Source organism: Panthera tigris, chromosome X, assembly GCF_018350195.1.
Source record: "Panthera tigris isolate Pti1 chromosome X, P.tigris_Pti1_mat1.1, whole genome shotgun sequence".
In the NCBI taxonomy this organism is placed as follows: domain Eukaryota; kingdom Metazoa; phylum Chordata; class Mammalia; order Carnivora; family Felidae; genus Panthera; species Panthera tigris.
Genome location: NC_056677.1, coordinates 109,520,734 through 109,541,746, shown reverse-complemented (window position 1 = coordinate 109,541,746; position 21,013 = coordinate 109,520,734). Strand labels below are relative to the sequence as shown.

Here is a 21,013-nt window from a genome sequence, read left to right as displayed (position 1 = left end):
ATCATGTAATTGTTTGCATACGTGCAGTTGACAGTCCTAGTTTAGTCAAATTAAGTTCCTTAACTCCATTTTATCTGAAATCCCCCACCTCCCCGAGGCCACATTGGCATCTGTCTTAGGTGAAGACTTAACTTCTAAGCACACGCAGCCAAGAAGCAGCAATGGCCAGCGCACGGTCCGGTTCATTTCCCGTTGCTTGTTTGATCTGCTCATCATTCTACGGCCCTTTATTTATTGTACACACTTACCATTGACAAGTGCGCGTGTCTTCAATATACTCAGTTCCTGAGTTCCTGAGATCTTGATTTTTTTCCCAGACCCCTCATCTTACATGGAACATGGACAGCAATAGCAGAAGGAACAGTGGCAGTGAATCCTTGTAAACCTCTGTAAAAATTCGGTCACACCGATTTGTGGAGCAACTCCAGGGGTGGTACCTGTTTGGGTTTAGTTTTCAATGACACCGCATCTCTTGGTCATTAGGAGGAAGAGCTATGGTCTCTGCAAAGCACATTTTTGTTCTGTGGCCGAAGGAACAAGGTGTGGGTGAACTCTGGGGTCTATTTAAAAAAAAAAAAAGCCCTCCGGGGTACCTGGGTGGCTCATTCAGTTAAGTGTCCAACTCTTGATTTTTGACTGAGGTCGTGATCTCAGAGTTAACAACGGTCCCTACCTCGGGCTCCACGCTGATGATGCAGAGCCTGCTTGGGATTCTCTCGCTCCCCATCTCTCTCTGCTCCTCGCCTGCGCGTGTGCTCTCTCCCTCTCTCATAAAATAAATAAACATAAAAAAAAAGCCCTCCACACCGTCCAGTCCGAACCACAAGCAGAACCTAGTTGGTATAGGGGAGGGAGATACTCTGTGTGTCTGAGCTGCTGTGGAGTGATGGCGTCTTTGACATTTCTCTTGACTCTCAGGGCTATATCACTACATAAAGATTATATTTATCAGATGCCATTAGTCTATATTGGGATGAGTGGCTACACATCCCAGTATCATAAGGTCACACAGTGTCTAACAACTGCATAGAGGGTGCCGGACAAGAAAACCTGAAGTTTGAAGATCACCTGCCATTACCCTTTGTGACTTATCATAGCCTGAAATTATCCAGTGTGAACTCGCATTATTTCCTCTTGGTCGACAACCCCTTGAAATCCACTTATCCCTTTGCTTCTCCTCAGTATAACTACCGCTGGTGTATTTGCTCAGTTTTCGGCTGTCATGTATTTTAGAAATCATTCTTCCTTAAGGTACCCCCTCTTGGAATGTAAACTCAGAAAAGCTAGAAAAACTTATGCCTCATAGAATCTTGAATAGTTTATATATATATAAAAAAAAGACTTTGGTTGATATTGAACGATAATGTTTATTGGCAGCACCGATTTTCCTGTAGTGTAGCAATGTTCCTGAATCAAAAGTTTTTGTCTTTTGTAGGTGGCTTTATTATTTTCGCTTTCCCATAACAGAACGGATGTTTTTAGTTTTTTTTTTTTTTTCTTTAAGTAAACTCTACCCCCAACGTGGGGCTTGAACTCAACCCTGAGATCAAGAGTCGCGTGCTCTACCCATTGAGCCAGCCAGCCCCCGCCCCCCCCCCCCCCGCTATGTTTTTAGTTTAGTAAAACTTTTCAGATACACGTGATGCCTAGGCCTTTGCAGGAACCTCACAGGTGGAAACGAAGCAGAGAGTGTGCACTTGAGCCAAACTCCTCCCTCTTGGCCTTGATGAATGATGATGGAGCTTGATTGTCTTCCGTTTTATCTTCCAGGTGATCATTTGAAGATCTGTCCTCAGGGTTATACCTGCTGCTCTCAGGAGATGGAGGAGAAATACAGCCTGCAAAGTAAAGATGATTTCAAAAGTGTGGTCAGCGAACAGTGCGATCGTTTGCAAGCCATCTTTGCTTCCCGTTACAAGAAGTTTGATGGTAGGTTTTGGAAGTCTGGTCCAAGTAAGCATCGACGTGCTTTGCTCTTGGATTGGTCTTTCCCTTTTATTCGAGTCACATTTTCGAGGTGACAGTTCAGTTTGTCCAATTGCTTTTTCAGAGCTCCCCTGCCTTCTCCGAAGACACTCTCCTTGTTGGATCCTAGGGGCGAGTTAGTCCTCCAGTGTCATTGCTAGCGCCCTTCTGGATGCTCTAGAATCGGTATGGTAGGCATTATGGAAATATGGTCACAAGGAGACAAAAAAAGAGATTAGCGTAGTTTAATTGAAAGGCTTTCATTTATTTTCTTGGGTGAGCGCAAAATAGCGTCGTTGACGCAAGTTACTTTAAAAAAAAAAAAAAAAAACAAAAAAACCTCCCTAATAAAAAGCAGGCGTCTGAAAACTTACCATAACCAGAGAGATTCTGCAGATGCTGGATTTCCAATTAGATTTCAAACTGGATTCCTCCGAGACCACTAGAATTCCTAGAAGCCCTGTGGTACACAGATAGGATTAAAACTCAGCTCTTGGGTTTCCATGCAGCGATGACCCAGAAGTAGCTACTATATTTATAATTGCTGTTAAGCTGGGCCTCATCTCTCAGCTGGCACTTTGGTGTGGTCTGTCCACGTAAAGTCATGACCAAACCCATTTCGGTCCCCTGTGCCAAACATAAACTCATAGGCGCACTTTCTTTTAATAGTGAACAACTAGCCAATAGGGTCCAAATGAGAGACGCTTCGATCACATCGGAGGCAACGCTACCGATAACAGACTTTAAAACCCAGGGAGTGTGGGATCCCAAACCCCTCAGGATTCTTTTCTCTGGTGCTCTGTACACAGTCTGAAGATTATTATGAAGTAGGTTTAAGTTTCATAGGAATGGTTGTCTTTGTGCCTGTTTTAAAGGCCATTCTAATTACATAGTACCTTTGAAGCGTGCTTTTCTTGACATTATGTGTGGTGAAGAAGTACAAGGCAAATTTTCGAGATGTGAAATGTCTTTGAGTATTTCTGCAAAGGGCTTGTTACCATGGTGAGAAGTTGGATGAAATTAGATTTATATAGCTGATAAGGCAGTCCCTAGCTAAAGAACAGGTTGTATTTCAAATGTTGGCTTCGAGATTTGTTATTTGAAACTTATAACGGATTTAATAAGTGTTGGGTTCTCAGGCTAGACCATGAGAGCATATTTAATTTGTAACGTAGTTGAACTGAAGTTTTCCCTACATAGCATACCATTTTTCGTACCCATTTTACCAACAGTTGCTGTGCAAAATTGGGTTCAGTCTTAATTTTATGTCCTCCTTTTTCCTGGATGGATAGAAATGTTTTCTTTTTTAATTTTTTTTTTACATTTGTTTATTTTTTGAGAGAGAGAGCACAAGTTAGGGAGGGGCAGGGAGCGAAGGAGACACGGGATCCAAAGCAGGCTCCGGGCTCCGAGCTGTCAGCACAGAGCCCGACGCGGGGCTCGAACTCACAAACCGTGAGATCATGACCTGAGCCGAAGTCGGACGCTTAACTGACTGAGCCACCCAGGTGCCCCTGGATACAAATGTTTTTATATCTCTTTCCTGTGTATTAGTCAGTACCCCACTCACCGCACATGTTGTAACTATAAAGAGTACTTAACAACATGCTAATACCACGCAGAGATGGGTGTTGATATCAAAAGACATCATTAGACCACCTCTGTCTATATTGGTGGTCTAATTATTATTATTATTATTATTATTATACAAATTATTTATATTATATTAATTATAATTATTATATTTATTTTTATATAAATTATTATTATAATTATTAGAAAGACTGGTATTTGCTTGACTATGGCATTTCTCATTCAGCACAGTAACCCAAGCATTTTCTTTAACGTTGAGGACAATACCTAGAAAGATAATCAGATAGCCATCTTTGAAAACTTGAGCTGCTGATACCAAAAAAAAATGACCCCTTGGGGTTTTATCATGTCATTTAGAAGGAAAAAGTCCTGCTCTTTACAAACGACTAACCTGTTGGCAGCATGATGGAGTTGGAGATAAAGCGGTTTTCAAGTTCTGCCACCTCCAAGTTGCCCCATTTCCTGTTAGACCTGTCTCTTCCTGGTATGAGGCCACAGACGTTAGTGACCTCTCTCGCCTCCAGGCCTGCTGGTTTAGCTATTCTTTCCCCTTCTCGCTCCTCATGGTTTTGTGGCATTACTCATATGATTCCAACGTGTAGTTTTGAAGAAGCCACACAGAGAAACACCACCAGTAAGTGTTAATAGAAGTTTTTTCAAAAATTACAGAGAAGAAAACAGGGGCGCCTGGGTGGCTCAGTCGGTTAAGTGTCCGACTTCAGCTCGGGTCGCGATCTCACAGTCTGTGAGTTCGAGAGCCCCGCGTCGGGCTCTGTGCCGACAGCTCAGAGACTGGAGCCTGCTTCAGAGTCTGTGTCTCCCTCTCTCTCTGCCCCTCCCCTGCTCATGCTCTGTCTCTCTCTGTCTCAAAAATAAATAAAAACATTAAAAAAAATTACAGAGAAACGTTTCTCTTGCCCTTCCCTACCAGGTTTCACATTCAATAAATGTTTTAATAATACTGTATCAGTTTCAAAACTGGTCATGAAAATGATTATGAAACTCTAGTTTGTTTCTTCTAACTTCAACTATGGCATAGACAATAAAGGTAGTGAGAACAGAGTAAATTTCTTTTGAGGGAATAGTAGTTGAAATGTGTTTGGTCTGGCGATCAGAACAGGTCTGGGATATGTTGCCTATTTCCTCTAATTTGGGTTTTCTGAGATAATGAAATGCTTTTTTATGGTAAAACGTCAGTTCACTGCTATCCAAGAAACCGTAAGCCTCACGTGGGTGTGCTGTGTTTGTTGACTGATTTTTAAGGATGGCCGTTAGGAACTGCTAACACTCCTCAGGCCTAAAGATGATGGTGAGTAAAATCGTATAGAGGTTGTCTTGATGCTCAGAAATCCTAGGGCAGGGTGCTTTGCTCAAAGAGTTGTCCACGCCGTTGTAAAGGACAAGCCCGAGGTTCTTGGGGTGAATGGAAGAGAGAAGGTTGGACCGAGCAGCAGGATGGCAGCTGGAGAACCATGATGGGGCTGCAAGGTGGTATAAAGAAGGCTGAGGGTGAGTCCTGAGGAAATAGGAAAGGGACACATGGGAACGTACAAGGTCAAGCAACTTCAAAGGAGCATCTTTTGCTATTTCCAAGCTTATGGTATAAATTTAGGGGCGCCTGGGTGGCTCAGTTGGTTAAGTGTCCGACTTCGGCTCAGGCCATGATCTTGTGGTTCAGGAGTTCGAGCCCCACATCGGGCCCTGTGCTGACCGCTCAGAGCCTGGAGCCTGCTTCGGATTCTGTGCCTCCCTCCCTCTCTCTCTCTCTCTGCCCCTGCCCCGCTCTCTCTCTCCCTCTGTCTCTGAAAAATAAACAAACATAAAAAAAATTAAAGTGGTGACCCCGAGCACAGGCAACTTAAAACCTTTAGTCTTGTTTATGAGATACCCACTTCTTTCTAAGACAGGAACAATTGCTTGTTATAAACTTTTCAACAAAAACAAGATTTGTAGGCTTTTTAGGGGATTAGCCTTCATTAACCAGAGACCGTCCCATTATCCCAAGTTTCCATCATTCCGCCTTGAGAAGCTCCGGAGTTCAGGTGCCAAATGTGGTGTTTCGAAGCCAGTTCCCTCATCCCTAAAGGCTTTTTTTTTTTTGTTCTACACGTTTAGTTTTCTGTTGTTTGCCCATCTGAAGAGATTATACAGTCTGTAAATTCATTTTTTAGAGTTTAGAGAATTTAGTGTGTGTGTGTGTGTGTGTGTGTGAGAGAGAGAGAGAGAGAGAGAGAGAGAGAGAAAATCTGAAGCAGGCACCACGCTGTCAGTGCACAGCCCAACATGGGGCTCGATCCCAAGGACCGTGACATGACCTGAGCCAAAATCAAGAGTCGGTCGCTTAACAGACCGAGCCACCCAGGCCCCCCTGTAAATCCTATTTTAAGTTGTCAACTGTGTGCAGGTATGTGTTCTCAGGCTCGAGTGAGGTACAGAGGTACACGTTCAGGCAGCACATCTCCCCCACAGAATTCTCGGGTTTCTCACATTTTAAACCTGCACATCTGAGTCTAAGGTCCCACCTCTTTATTTTTCCACACTGTAATCTTCCCTGTCCACTCTTTAACTTATGATGTTTGGTGCCAGAAATCCAGACACCCAGAGCCGGGAAGCGATAGTGACAGAGCTGGCTGCTCCCCCTCTTGGCGAGTTCTGGGATTTTTTTTCTTTTTCTTTTTTTTTTTTTTTTAAGGAGAACTGCTAATTAACATAGCTGAATCGGTTGTCTCATGAATATGCTAATCACATGCGCAGTTCAGGGGGCTTTGAAAGAATTGCCAGGCAGAGGAATAGAAATAATAGGAGTGGGGCGTAATCCGTGTTTTGGGACCACAACATAAAGGCCCACCCCAAAATGTCGCGTTTTGTGAGAGACTAGTTGTTTTTAAAAGAAGCATGGTTCAAACAACCCAAATAGATTAAGAAGATTAGAGCTGCCGTGTTCAGTATATCTCTGAATCACGTAGTAAAACTGATGTTAACAAGTATGCGAGTGTATTTTTGCCTAACTTCCCGAATCAAACGGTTTGGTTTGCATGTTGAAGAAATCTTAAGGAGATAGGTTGTCTGATGCTAGCCCATCGCGAAAACTCTGTTGATTCATCATTTTAGGGAGCAAATGGAGTACACTTTGGGAGACAGCACACTGAATTGTCAGCCTGGTTCTGACATTTGCTGGGTCTCAGTTTTCCCATCCATAAAATGAGGGGGTTGAGCTGGATGCTCTCTAAAGACCCTTTCAATTCTAAAAATTCTGTGCATCTTCTAAACATGTGACTAGACCAGCTGCTTTAGTGAAAGGTCTTACAAGATGTTAATTAGCCGCCTGTCTGGTACCCTCTATTTTCCCGCTATGATTTCTTAACTCCACTACTCTCCGCAGGTCTTTGAAAACCCTCCCTTGAGCCTGAAGCTTGTTAACTCGAATAATAGTAGAAATTTTCTGAATTAGCTTAAAACGCACATAAAAGAAATAATTGTCTGTCCCATCTATCTGCATGGGCCAAGTGCAAATCAAAGTGGCCACCCTTTCCTTAAGCCCTCACGCCCCCTTGTTTTCTATCATTTCACAAAGGCAGGACGTGTCGCACTCTGCAGATTTAGCCAAATCTGTGTTTTAATCACTGACTGGAAATTTCCCAGACTTCATACTGGCCATCCACTTCATTAGGCCAGTCGGATAACCAGCATGGAGGTGCAGGGAGTTGATGGCATTAGAATGCACATGCCCACGAAAGCGGTGACCTCGGTGGGAGGAAGCCGGCCGCTCACCTTAAAAGGCAGATACGTCCAACCCAGCTTCATGGCCATTAGCCAAACTGAAATTTCCGGAATTGCCATGACCTCTGACTTTATTTTTTCAGCTGCATGGTTTTATTATTTTCCTTTGCACATCCATATTGACTTTAACCAAAGGCCCCCTGGGAGGTTTTTAGGTTAAAAAAAAAAAAAAAAGTCTTGGGCACCTGGGTGGCTCAGTTGGTTGAGCCTCCGACTTCAGCTCAGGTCATGGTCTCGCTGTCCGTGGCTTCAAGCCCCGCATCGGGTTCTGTGCTGACAGCTCAGAGCCTGGAGCCTGGTTCGGAGGCTGTGTCTCCCTCTGTCTTGGCCCCTCCCCCACGTTCTCTGTCTCTCTCTCCCTCTCAAATAAATAGTAACGTTTGTTTAAAGTCTTAAATATCCTCAAAATAAATGTGTCAAAGAAATGTCTAACGTACATACAACCTAGGGTCGCCTTTTCATCCTCACCTCAGATTTCATCCGTTAAGGCCTTTTTAAGAAATGTGTTGCCTTTTCAAACTTCTGCCACAGTGCAGTGGACAACATTTCACAGCCACAAAACTACAGAGAAAGACCCGAGGCCTTCTGGCCATCCTGCAAATGTAGCGCTCTTTTCCAGCTCATAATAGTAATGGTCTTTGATTTCCTTGGGAAGCCCCACTCCCCTTTCCTTTACGATTCTATCTTCTTTTCCTTCCATGCGAAGGAGACTAAAATGCCCGGCATTTTTGCTAACTCTTTTATAATCTCTCTGTGAAACTTGATGAAAAAGAGCCACTGCCAGCCTTACTGTAATCAAATCAAGAGCTCAGACAAAACACACACATTTCTGTATTGACAAAGGTTTTCTGCCTTTTGAGTTGTTATCTGAAGTGTGACCAATTGTGGCCGGAGCATTGGCGCTCTGGGCGGGTTGCAAATACTTGTGCAGCTTCCAAGGATCCCTCCGCCCCGGGCGCTTTCGCCGGGGGGCCTCTGCTGTTAGCTTTGACTTCTTTAGAAGTCACGGCAGCAGCAAGAAGCAGCTGATCTGTTTGGAGGCAAGTAAATAAATGGAAGAGCTTCAGCTGAACTGCTTTTATCTACTTTGTTGGTTCATTGCACTCTGAGCCTGGGAGTTTAGAACGCTGTTGTTCCTCTCTGCCCACCCTCTTGCGGGCGGCTGTCTGTCCGGGCAAAGAAAGGGGCGTATTTGATCTAGCACTGACTCCCAACTGATTGACTGGGAGAATTCTCAAGCCCGTCAGGCCTTTCTTGTTTATTGTCCCTTCCCGTCTCCGTCCCCCCTTCGCTTGAAAGAACTAGCAAAGCCATCGAAACTCCCGGAATAAATATGACTCAGACATGTGACTCAGGTGGAGTGCCACGTGGGCACACCTTTTCTGGAGGTCAGTCTGTCAGAAGTTTCGAATGCATTCCCAGCCTTTGATTTACTAATTCCACGTGTAGGTATTTATCTCAGGGACAGAAAGGTCTGCGCGCAGATTGATGTACAAGGGCGTTCATCACAGCATTACCTATAATAATGAAAAACAGGAAATCGGTCTAAGTGTCCCATAACGATTGTGACCTGTCCGTACGGTGTCATGTATACGCAGTTGTTACAAAGCGATGTTTCTTTTTTTACAAAAAATTTTAATATTTATTTTTGAGAGAAAGAGAGCACATGCGAGCGTGAGTGGGGGGGGTGGGCAGAGAGAGACAGCGACAACCGAATGCAAAGCAGGCTCCAGGCTCTGAGCCATGAGCACAGAGCCGGATGTGGGGCTTGAACTCATGAACTGCATGATCATTACCGGAGCCAAAGGTGGATGCTTAACCGACTGAGCCACCCAGGTGCCCCACAGGTGATGTTTCTGAAGAATCTTTAATCACATAGGAAACGTTAACCATACGGTGTTACCTGAGAACAGGGTACAAATACGGTATGATCTCAAGCATGTGATGCATATCTTCATGGGGAAAAAGAGGTAATTTGATAAACCATTGTTGCTCTCTTTTAGTGGTGGGATTGTGGGCAATTTATTTATATTTTTTTCATACCTCTCCATACCTTTCAAATTGCAATAATTTGAAAGGGATACTTGATAGGAAAAAAAAATTATTTTTATGAAAAATACAAGAAGTGCTTTGGTGGTGTTTGAAGAAAATGTTTTTTTTTTCTCCTGAAGTATCAGTGCTCACTGTAGACCATTTGTAGACCGCAGAAAAATGCATGGAAACTTCCAGCAATTAAGTTAAATGAATAGAATAAAGGGAAATAAAGTAATGTTTGGATACAAGAAGGTATAGTATTTTTCTGGCTATAAAATGTCACTGAATGATTTGGGTGCTCAAAATTGAGCAGTGTCTGTTGAAAAAAATTACCCCAGGTCCCTAACACTCATTGTGTCTAGTCAACGTTGGCCCTACCTCATCGTGTTTTGTGCAGGTAGAGGCAAATTGGCATCATAACTGATTATGCTGCGTTTTGTCCTGACTTTTCTCTTGATATTAGGTCATGAGCACCTAGACTGTATGATGAGGTTTGTATATGAGGCCATACAGTAGATCCACATAGAGGTTAGTATATGGAAGTTACCCTCCTGGGGTAGCTTCAGCATCCCCTCTGCCTTCTCTGGGCACTTGAATGAGCAGAAAGATGGGTGTTAAAGGAAACTGGCTAGTGTTGGGTAGACCCTTAGTATGGATGGGACGAGGTCCAGTACAAGGGGCCTTACAGTATTTGTCCCATGTCTCTGGCTACAGTAGCATGAGACAGGGGCCATGAGAGATCAACATAAGGAGCTTTAGCGTTCGAAATGCATTAATTAACAAGATCAACCTACTTTGGCAGGATCCCTAGCATCTTTTCATATGTTCACAGCCCCTAGTAAGGGCTGCACTTGGCAATTGTCTTGTCATCAACCTAGGAGAGGTCTATCGAGATGCCACCGGTTGATGAGTGTTAGTCAAATACATGTCCTTTTATTTAAAAAAACTTTGGTTAAAGTTTATTTATTTTGAGATAGGACGGCAAGGGAGGAGCAGAGATGGGGGGAGAGAGAGAGAGAGGGAGGGAGGGAGGGAGGGAGAATCCCAAGCGGGCCCTGCGCTGTCAGCGCAGAGCCTGATGCAGGGCTTGAACTCACAAACCATGAGATCATGACCTGAGCCAAAATCAAGAGTTGGATGTGAGCCACCCAGGTGCCCCATGTATATGTCCTTTTTGTACACCATGCCCTCACAGGCACTTCTGGAGTGTAAGATTATGCCAGGATAGAGGAAAGTCCCTGCTGAAAACTTAAAATACAGAGGCTACTGAAAACGCAAGACAGGAGGAGATGGTCAAAGACCAAAGTTTCAGTTTGGTTTCAGTCCGTAAGATGCTTTTTTAATTTCCGTTTTCTCTGACGTTTATAGATGCTTATGTTAACCATTCTTTATTAATGCGTGATCTCAGGTGAGGGGGTGAATAGAACTCTCGGAGTTTTCTTAACAGTGCGAAAGGTATGATTTGTAGCACTCACAGGCTTCTTTTCTCAGGAATTTCGTCGAGGTGGTAACTTAATGTTTGCACACCATACCAGGGCTGTGAAATACAGTCTTTCCAGTAAAGAGGAAATTAATCCATCTGTGTAAAAAGCAGCTTCATAATAATATAAATACAAGGTGGTAATTTATAGCACCACGCCAAACGGATTGAATAGAAAGGGCTTCCAGTCTCTGTAGGTCATGGGTTAGTTCTAGAATGTTTTCTAGCTCATTAATCAATGGCCAGTCGATTGTTTATAATGGAGTAACTAATGGCATTTAACAGCAGAAGCGGGGGCCTTTTGACCTGTTTCAAGAATTTTGAATGTTCATTTGATGCAAGACAAGTGGCTGTACATGATGTTCTTTTTCGTTCTTTTAAAAGACAGGATATTTATGGAGGAAACTCGTATATGGAAAAGTTGCCTTCCCATTCTAGTTTTTCCCATGTTAAAGTGATACTCCTGACATTGAGGATAATCGCATTTTAGAGCTGGAAAATACTTATAGTCCCCCAGCTCAATGTACCGAGCAGACTCCAGGAAAAGAAGGCGGTGTGCAAAAGACATACGTGGGGAGGCTTGGGGACCGACCTGCCGCTTATTTCTTAATTTTCCTTTCCCCAGTTCTTGGCTTAATCTAATGCCCTGAACTGTGTTTATCTACGTGCGGTGTGTGTGATACTCCCTCCTAATATAATACAAAACCTGTTCGATGGGTTGAGGTTTCTCTCTTTGCTGTGTTTCAGTGGCAGCTGCCACCATCGTAGATGTCTGAGATGTTTCACGGCATTGGAAGCCAGAGCCGTTAAGCATTTCCCTTGACTAAATTGTTCCCAGTTGTGTAAGGCCTTGGGTCTTCCTAATCCATCTCCAGCAGCTTTGGCTTCATTTACGTACCCGGAGCTGGATACTATTTGACTCTGCCAGGAAAGATGAAAACCAGCTTCAAAAGAAAGATTTAAGTGATTGTAGACAGGAAGACACTCTAAAGGTGACAAAATAGCCCCGCACAGTTGACAGAAAGTGTCCATTTCTTGAACATCTCCTACGTGCTGGCCATCATCCATGTGAGATGAGCAGTGACCGCCTCATGTTATGGATGAGGCAGCAGAAGATCAGAGAGGTTAGCTCCTCTGTCCATTCCACAGCTCATCAATGAGAGGTCCCATGCTTTTCCCCCTGAGTCACGCCGGGTTGGATATGTATAGCATGTCGCAGTGTTTATTTCCACCCCCATGTCAGGTGCACCTTCATGAGACCTGGGAGTAGCTTGGTCCTTAGAACGTAAACACTTAAGCCTCCAAACTGGAAGCTGAAGGAGAAATAAACCCTGGTCACAGATACCATATTTTCAACGCTTATACACAGTCTTCTCTCTGACTGTCTCTCAGCCACTGGTAGCATCAGTTGAAACACACTCCCTGCACGGCATTTTTCATGAAAACAAGCAGTTGCCACAGGGGAGACCTAATGCCAGTTAACCAAGCTTCTGGTCATTGTGGAATTCTGGTTTACACTGCTCTAGCTGGTTCTCTCTGAGCCACTAAGTGTCTTACACTTGGCTTCAGACACAATGATTAAGAAGGAATGACTGCGAGGTGTCTTCACGCCTACGCGGTTCTTCTTTAGCAGTTAAGCTCTGACCCTGATCCTGATTTCTGAATAATGGGGGAAAAGTGGAGATGAACGTTACAACCATTTATGAGGTTGCTGTTGATGGCTAATGGACCGGGACCTGAATGTCTAATTCACGTTCTAGTCCTCATTGTAGAAGGAAGTGTCCTAGGAAGGAAAGGGGGAGAGGGGATGTGAAAGAATTCTATAACAACCTACGAAAGCTGCTAGTTTGATAGGAGTAGCAGATGTAAAAGCTTTTTCTCCCGTTTTCTCTTTTTTTCTCCTTAGAGCAAATTATTATGCTTTGATATTGTACCTGATTGGTATGGATTTTAATGCTTATTTATTTGAGAGGGGGGAGGGGCAGAAAGGGGGGAGAGAGAGAGAGAGAGAGAGAGAGAGAGAGAGAGAGAGGGAGGGAGAGAGAAAATCCCAATCAGGCTCCACACTGTCAGTACAGAGCCCAACCTGGGGCTCAAACTCACGAACAGTGAGATCGTGACCTGACCTGAAATCAAGATTCAGATGCTAACCGACTGACCCACCCAGGTGCCTAGTAATTGGTATGGATCTTGTTTTATTTATTTTTTAATGTTTTTTTTTTAATTTGGGGGGGGGAGGGGCAGAGAGAGAGAGCAGAGGATCCGAAGCAGGCTCTGAGAGCAGAGAGCATGATGTAGGGCTTGAACTCATGAACCGTGAGATCATGACCCGAGCCAAAGTTGGGTACTTAACTGCCTGAGCCACCCAGGTGCCCCTTAGTATGGATTTTAGAATTTAAACTATGCCTGCCATCCTTGCAAGGTGTCCGAGGCAAATGGCATAGGCCACATAGTCCAACCGAACAGGACCATGAGAAGTCCAAAGAGAAATTAGTTTGGGTTCTTGGGATCCCTTCACTTTTGTTCTGTTAACTTCCATAGGTGAAAGAGACGAATATTTTAAAACTTGCTATATGAAACGAAGGATTAAGGATTTTATAGATGCTTTAAAAATCTCTGGGGCACGTAAAACCACGTGTGGAGGGTTGGCGGTATAGTGAAGGTGAATTGGATGAAGGAAATTTGTCTTTCTGGAAATGCTGATCGGAGTCTGATTCGGCAAGAAGGTTAAAATGCATGGTAAAACAGTGTGCTTTGATTTGAGCCCCTAATAGCCACTCAGTAAATACTTGTCAAATTGCATAGCCATTAGGAGGGATTAAATTATCAGATTTTAACTTGTTATATCAGTTTTATAGAATTTCTATATATAGCCCCCTCAAACGATCTTTATATTTGCAACTTATATAGCCACACTAAAGAGTCTTTAAAGTGTGAAGGAAAGGAAATGAATTTTCTGAACAATCAAAGGAATTAGAATTTAATATGTATGTAGCGCCAAGCTAATCTCTTAAAGTTTAAATTAACATAACACACAGCGCATGTACTTCACACACACACACACACACACACACACACACACACACCCTTTCTAGACCGGATTTGAGTCATGGGAAACAAAGTAAGGTCCATGATGGTGTTAGACAGAGGGCATGCCGGTTTGAAATCCGTTCTCCTCTTAATTAGATCATTTCTCTTATACTCCAAAGCTGTGTTATACAGAGCTACACCAACCCATAGGTTTTTGATCTGAATGACGAACTCTAAGACTTTTATTTTTGTCCATAAAATGGTTAGTGTCTGAGCATTTCATTGACCTGGAGCCCTTTGAAGCCTAAACAATGAACTCTGACATTTTATAGATGTTTTAAATTAAAATACCTTTGAAATGCCACTCTGCCCCTACCCTTAAAACCTGTGGATGCCATTCACTAGAAATGCGAGTATTCAGAGTTACTTATTAAGTGAGTCATCAAAGCACAAGTCAAATAATTTTCAACATCCTACTTCTACGCTAAATGACGTGTGCCAATTTTATGAGCACTATAATAAAAATCCGATATTAAGGAAGGTCCTGTGGTTACCTTTGGAATCTTCTCTTTTGGATCGTGAAATATTAATAGCACTGGATTGACCGAAGGCTTGCATTTTGATCTCAATGACCAGGCTTTGTTTTTCCAGTATGTGGGAGCTATGTGTGCAACTCATCGGACATGTACTAAGGTCTCTTCTTACCGCAAGACCCCCCAGCTTTGAATTCTAGAAAAGTGCTACCTGCTTCTGCACACTTACTAGAGACTTCCACACAGGAACATTTGTCCCCCCGAAAACATCATAAATCATACCCGAGAATGCAAGAGAAAAAATTTTAAAAACCCAATTCATTGGAAAGACCTTTTCCTCTAATTAAAACGCTTCACCCACATGCTTCATATTAGCACAGCCCTGAGCTGGTGTTGATCCCTATTGAGAGGTGAGTGGTTCTCACATGTTAGGGGAAGCAGAGTTGTAGATGGTTGGGCTCCATCCCCAGGGCCTCGGATCCAGTGGGTTTAGGGTGGGGCCCAAGAACTTGGCATTTCCAACAAGTATCCTGGTGATGTGGTGTTGATGCTTGCCTGTCTTGGGGCCACACTTGAGAATCACTTAGGATTTTGGAGAGAATCAGAGGCCTCTCAGATACCTGATTTGAATAATGCTTTTCATATAGTTCCCCTATCTCCTTGTATTCTTTCTGGTCTAATTCCAGGGAGAGAACGTTGGTAAAAATGCCAGACTGTGCAGTTGTAATGGAGGCGAGGAGTTGACTTGGCCTCCCAACCCCCCCCCCTTTTTTTTTTTAAACCTCTTCGGAGAGAATCCATTTTCCTTTCTCTCCTTGAAGAAAGCCCAGAAAATACAAGATAAATGGTAGTAGAAAGAAAAACTCAACCAAAGGAAAAGGAAAGAGCCGTTCTCTGTACAAAACTACCCCCACAAACAAAACACACATAGTTTGTAAAGCTGGAATGCAGAAGACTGTGGACTTCAGCCTCAAGCATCAAGCAACTATGCATGGTGACGAGTTAGGGACATAGGTATGGAATCTCTTGGAAGTAAGCAAAGGCACACATCCCCTCCAAAAGGCTTCTGTGTTTCCAGTACAGGTTTTGAGAAACTATTTGAAAACAGCTTTCAGCCTATGATTTGCCTGCCATTATGCTTTCCCATTATGAGAAGATAATGGCTTTGTCACCCTATTGCATTTTGATAAGATTGTTAATGTTCTTCTGGCTTTGAAAGAGGCACCATATTTTCTTTGCTGCTCCATGTTTGGTCGGAGGCACTTTTTTTGGTTAAGTTTATTTATTTATTTTTGACACAGAGAGAGAGAGAGAGAGAGAGAGAGAGAGAGGGAGAGGGAGAGAGAGAGGGAGGGAAGGAAGGAGGGAGGGAGGCAGGGAGGAGCACGGGGCGGGGGTGGAGAGAGAGAGAGAGAGAGAGAGAGAGACAGACAGAATATGAATGAATGAATGAATGAATGAATGAATGAATATCCCAAGCAAGCAGAGCCCGATGTGGGGCCCGCACTCACAAACTGTGAGAGCATGACCGGAACCCAAACCAAGAGTCAGATGCTTAACCAACTGAGCCACCCAGGCACCCCTGGGGGCACTTTCTTAATTGATGTCCTTATATTTTGCTTCGGTATTTATTACATTTCCTGCTTATAAACTTGATGTCATGAAGTGTTTATTTTTATACCAACCATAGATTCTTGAAGAATTATTGATACAGATGCACCGTTAGCTCTTCTCTTCTCTGAGCTGCCTAAGAAAAGCTTCAGGAGAAACTAATTTGCCATGTGTACTTAAGAGATTACTATCTTTAACACTCAGGCCAAAAAAGTAAATCCAAAATAACCAGGAATTCTTATTTATTTTAGTTTTCCCTGTTGTCCTATAAATATACCAGATCTGTGGTTGAGTCTGTTAGACATTTCCCTCTCTCTCCTCCCCACTTCCCGCCAAGAATCTCATGATGTTACCATATGAATCCTTTAAGAACCCAAGGTCAGCTTGGATACCCCAATTTGTACTAATGTCCCAGGGAACACCTGTGAACTTAGTTGCGGAAAATCTCAGTGCTAGCTTGTAGGGTGTTTCATATGTTTCTTGTCCGCTAGCATTTCCTGGGTAGTGTTCTTACATGTCATGTAGATGTAAGGAGAAAAAGAAAAAAAAATGTGTCCAAGTAAAACAACATGTTTTGAAAATACCTGTCCACTGGTGTTAGGTTTCAATTCGGAGGCATCATTGGCTTTGGTTTAGAGTCTTATGGTAAGAAAGTTCTGGCAGATCTCATGTTTTAGACTTCATGTACCCATTTTTATCTGGTTCTTTCTTTACCTTGGGACTGAATGAGAGAAATGCCTGGCTGTGTGTGTGTTTTATATTGACTTCCGAGAAGTTCTTGGTCTAAAATATTCTTTTTTTCCCCCTGAGACTTTGTGACTTGTGACCTAGGTTTCCTTTCGTTGACAAACGACCGGCAATGCCACATCCCCCCGAAAGAAATCCACCTATGTGAGCATGTTTTCCAGTTTAATTCTCTGATTTTTTTTTCAGTCTTCAAATGGACCCGAAGAGCCCTCCGTTATTCAGTTACTGAAAACCCTTTCTTTCTTTTTCTTCTTCTTTTTTTTTTTTTGTTTGGTTTTTAGAATTCTTCAAAGAACTGCTGGAAAATGCAGAGAAATCCCTCAATGACATGTTCGTGAAGACATATGGCCGCTTATACATGCAGAATTCCGAGCTATTTCAAGATCTCTTCGGAGAGCTGAAGCGCTACTATGTGGCGGGAAGCGTCAACCTGGAAGAGATGCTAAGTGACTTCTGGGCTCGCCTTCTGGAGCGGATGTTCCGCCTGGTGAACTCCCAGTACCACTTTACAGACGAGTACCTGGAATGTGTGAGCAAGTACACGGAGCAGCTGAAGCCCTTTGGAGATGTCCCTCGGAAGCTGAAGCTGCAGGTCACCCGCGCGTTTGTAGCAGCCCGTACCTTTGCTCAGGGCTTGGCAGTTGCGAGGGACGTAGTGAGCAAAGTGTCCGTGGTAAGCACTGGCTGCAGCCTGTGTTTTTTTGTGTGTGTTGTTTCATTTTATCTATCTATCTATCTATCTATCTATCTATCTATCTATCTAATGTTTATTTGTTTTGAGAGAGAGAGCGTGGGCAGAGGAGGGGCACAGAGAGAGAGAGAGAATATCCCAAGTAGGCTGCACGCGGTCAGCTCAGCGCCCTGTGTGGGGCTCGATCTCACGAACTTGAGATCATGACCTAAGCCGAAATCGAGAGTCTGATGCTTAGCCGGCTGAGCCACCTGGGCGCCCCTGTGTTGTTGCATTTTAAAAGGAAGTTTGGGAGGTAGACAAATACGCGGGCTCGAGAACGGTTTTCTTCTGTTCTGCTCTCTTCTCTCTCTTGCCTTTTTCCCTCGCACACATTGGCCCGATCCGCGTACGCCGTATAGTTAGAAACCAATGCTGTGAGGAACATCATCATTCTTTTCAGTGGTTTCCTTGGTAGCTATTCTTAGAAGCAGATTGTATGTTCACTTTGGAACGTTCATTTTCAAACTGAGTTTAATATCGCCATACTCTTTTTGCCTCCTATTCTACTTCCCCTCCAGAGGAAGAAGCAGACAGGTTCCATATTCAGTTGCTTTGAGTGACTGGGTTTGGGCCTGCCGGTTGCAGTCTGCAACAGTATTTAACATCCATTACTGCGTGTTTCCTTGTTCTATGTTTTAAGGTGTACTCCATGCTCTTGAGAAGGCAGAGCTTTTTATGACAATCAGTGTGGGCCACCTGCTCTTGACTTGTGGCTTTGTTTATAGGAGTACCAATAGACAGAATGAATATATTACAGTTTCCTCATTTGTAAATTGAAGGAATTGGACTGTGCTCTTTGAAGCCCCTTAAGAAGGTGTCTCAGGGGCCTCCTTGAGGAGAGGAAGAGAGACACGGGGACTTCACCTCCTGGCTGCACCAGAGAAGCTTTGCTTTCCCTTGCCAAGTCGAGTATTGAGTCAGATTTTGAGGGAGAAATGGTTCTATGGCTCCTTTACTCCCCCTTCCCCCGAAAAAAAGACGAAACTTGAAGGCCTTTCCACCTCTACCCTTCCATGACTTAATACCAGTGAAGGAACAGAATAACCTGGGGCACATTACCTTCTGGAGGACTGATCTTGGTGCCATTACATTCCGGCCTCCAAAGGAAAAAACTAAATTGTAGTCCATTTGCTAAAAAAAATTGCAGTCATAAGGTCAGCAGCTTTTACTTAGGCCATTTGGTTGTTTTGGGGACTGAAGGAGAGGGCAGAATAAAAACTGAACAGCAACACAACTGGAATATCAATCTGATTGTCTACCAGTTCATCTGGAGTTCAAGCGACCATTCAATTTATCGCCCAAACCAGGATGCTTATCGTCGAAACCGAGAGGTGCTTATTCACAGCCCTACCCAGACCACATGTGCCACTAATTTGAAATAAGCAATAGGATTGTCCCTAGCGGACCGGGATTCATGGTTACCCTAGTTAGAGACGAAACTTGCGTTAACCCAGCAAAGAGAAGATTCTGATGAACTGTGTGCCGTAAAAGATTAGATGCTTATGGGATATTTCGTACTAGGATTGGGTGATACGAGGATTCGTTGATTGGTTGCATTCGTTATTTCAGTTTTGTTTGTTCTCTCTCATCTCCAGGCCATAAATTTGCAGGAAACAATTCTTTCCAGCATGTTTCTGTTCACTCCTTTTTCTCCTGATATTTTCCTTACAAATTGCAACAATTTGTCGACGCATAGGAGGGTGGATGTGTGCACGTGGGGGGATAGTGGTTATAATTAAAGGAATAATCTGATTGCTGAACTTCTGCCAACCCCAGCATCCATTATGAATCCTGCAGGTGCTCGTGTCAGAGTCCCGAAACAAGGCACAGTGACTCCAGATCAAAGTCATTTACATTGTAGCTCACCTCACACACCTGCCCTTCTTCAGCAAGTCCTTGGCTTCACCCTAATCTGGATAGGCAGACAGGCGCTGCTATGTGACTTGAATGAGTGTGTGTGCCTGCTTGTGTATGTGTGTGCATGTGTGCAGACTCGCGCTGAAGAGAAAGACGAGGAGTAGAAAGCCCTTTTTGTAAGCGTCTGAAAAGCGGTTGCTTTTAAATTAACCATCCCCCTTTCGATTCTTGGGTAAAGGGACAGGCCAGCACAAGTCTGGTTAGCCTAACTTTGCTAAGTCGGAGACCCCCTAGAGAACTGAGATTCCAGAACCTCCCACTTGGGGTAGAAGGCTGTAGATAAAACAAGAAGTGATTTCGAGACCCTTCGTTACCGATGAGAAGGTTGAGGGCCAGAAGGCTTGCCATTGTCCACACCAGCCCACTTCCCAGGGTAGGGACAAGGAAGCAGTTGTGGTTTCCCCGGTGTCCCATTCTTCTTGACCTGCTTCTCAGAATTCATGGTGGGAAATCAGCAAGATCGGCTTTTGTATGTAAGATCCAAACGCCCTTTGCCTATGCCGTAAGGAGCATGTGACTCAAAGTAAGAGTCACGATCCGTTTCTGATGTTTCTTTTGGTATGAATTTTTTTTAAGCAAGAGATTTCCTGGGTACCTTAGTACTGTTAAGTTGTTGGAGAACATTCCTTTCTAAATATAACCCTAAATTTGTTTCAGAGTTAATGTGTATTCTACAGTCACTGTATTCTCGTATCTGCCTAAGAGATATTTGCGTAGTTTTGTGAGAATACAGTGAACACAAGCTGTAGGGCTTGATTTACTTTGAGTAAACATCACTTGCCACTTGTTTAGTTGAAAATACTCTTTCATGTCTGCTTTAAAGTTTGTATTTGCAATTGGAAACTTTTTTTTAAGATCTTTTTTTTAATGTTTGTTTATTTTTGAGAGAGAGAGAGAGAGAGAGCGACAGAGCACAAGTGGGGGAGGGGCAGAGAAGGAGGGAGACACAGAACCCGAAGCAGGCTCCAGGCCCCGAGCTGTCGGCACAGAGCCCGATGGGGGGGCTCGAACCCACGAACCACGACATCATGACCTGAGCCGAAGTCGGATGCTTAACCGACTAAGCCACCCGGGAGCCCCGTAAACTTTTTAAATAATGTTGTGCTTCCCTGCTGAGCTTCTTGTAGGCTAAGGACTAACTTAAAAGCAAACCCTTCAGCTACGTTGGGTTATGTTATTTAAATTACACAATAATAAGACACTCGGGCATCAAATCAGTTTCTAAAGGAGTTAAAACACAATATATGTAAAAAAAAAATCTCTCATCTCTGTAATGTTGTTGCTTAGAAGCCTGCAAGGAATACTTAGGTATTTGAGAAAATATTTATTACACTAATTTCTAGAGTATGACTATGAAATAGAAAATTTTAATATACAGTGGTATAGGGAAGACAGTAAATGATCTATCAAAACCTTATTCCAAATTGAACATGCTGGAAAAAAGCCCCTATATTTGGTTAATAAGATAAGCTTCTTGACCAGTTTGGGGACCCAAGCACTGGTTTTTCATATGGGCTCCCACCACTGCCAGTTGCTGTCAAAGGGTAGTCTGCAGGTGTAACTCGAGCAACCCAAGAAATAGACATTCCT

General features: G+C 43.5%; 1 protein-coding gene across 1 annotated transcript in view; it reads left to right on the top strand.

Moving 5' to 3' along the window:
- GPC4 (glypican 4) overlaps positions 1-21,013 on the top strand; it is a 109,438-nt gene that overhangs the window by 70,152 nt on the left and 18,273 nt on the right. The window contains exons 2-3 of the mRNA XM_042974912.1: positions 1,771-1,929; positions 17,055-17,446. Coding sequence (XP_042830846.1) covers positions 1,771-1,929; positions 17,055-17,446 — 551 coding nt within the window. The remainder of the gene's footprint in view (positions 1-1,770; positions 1,930-17,054; positions 17,447-21,013) is intronic.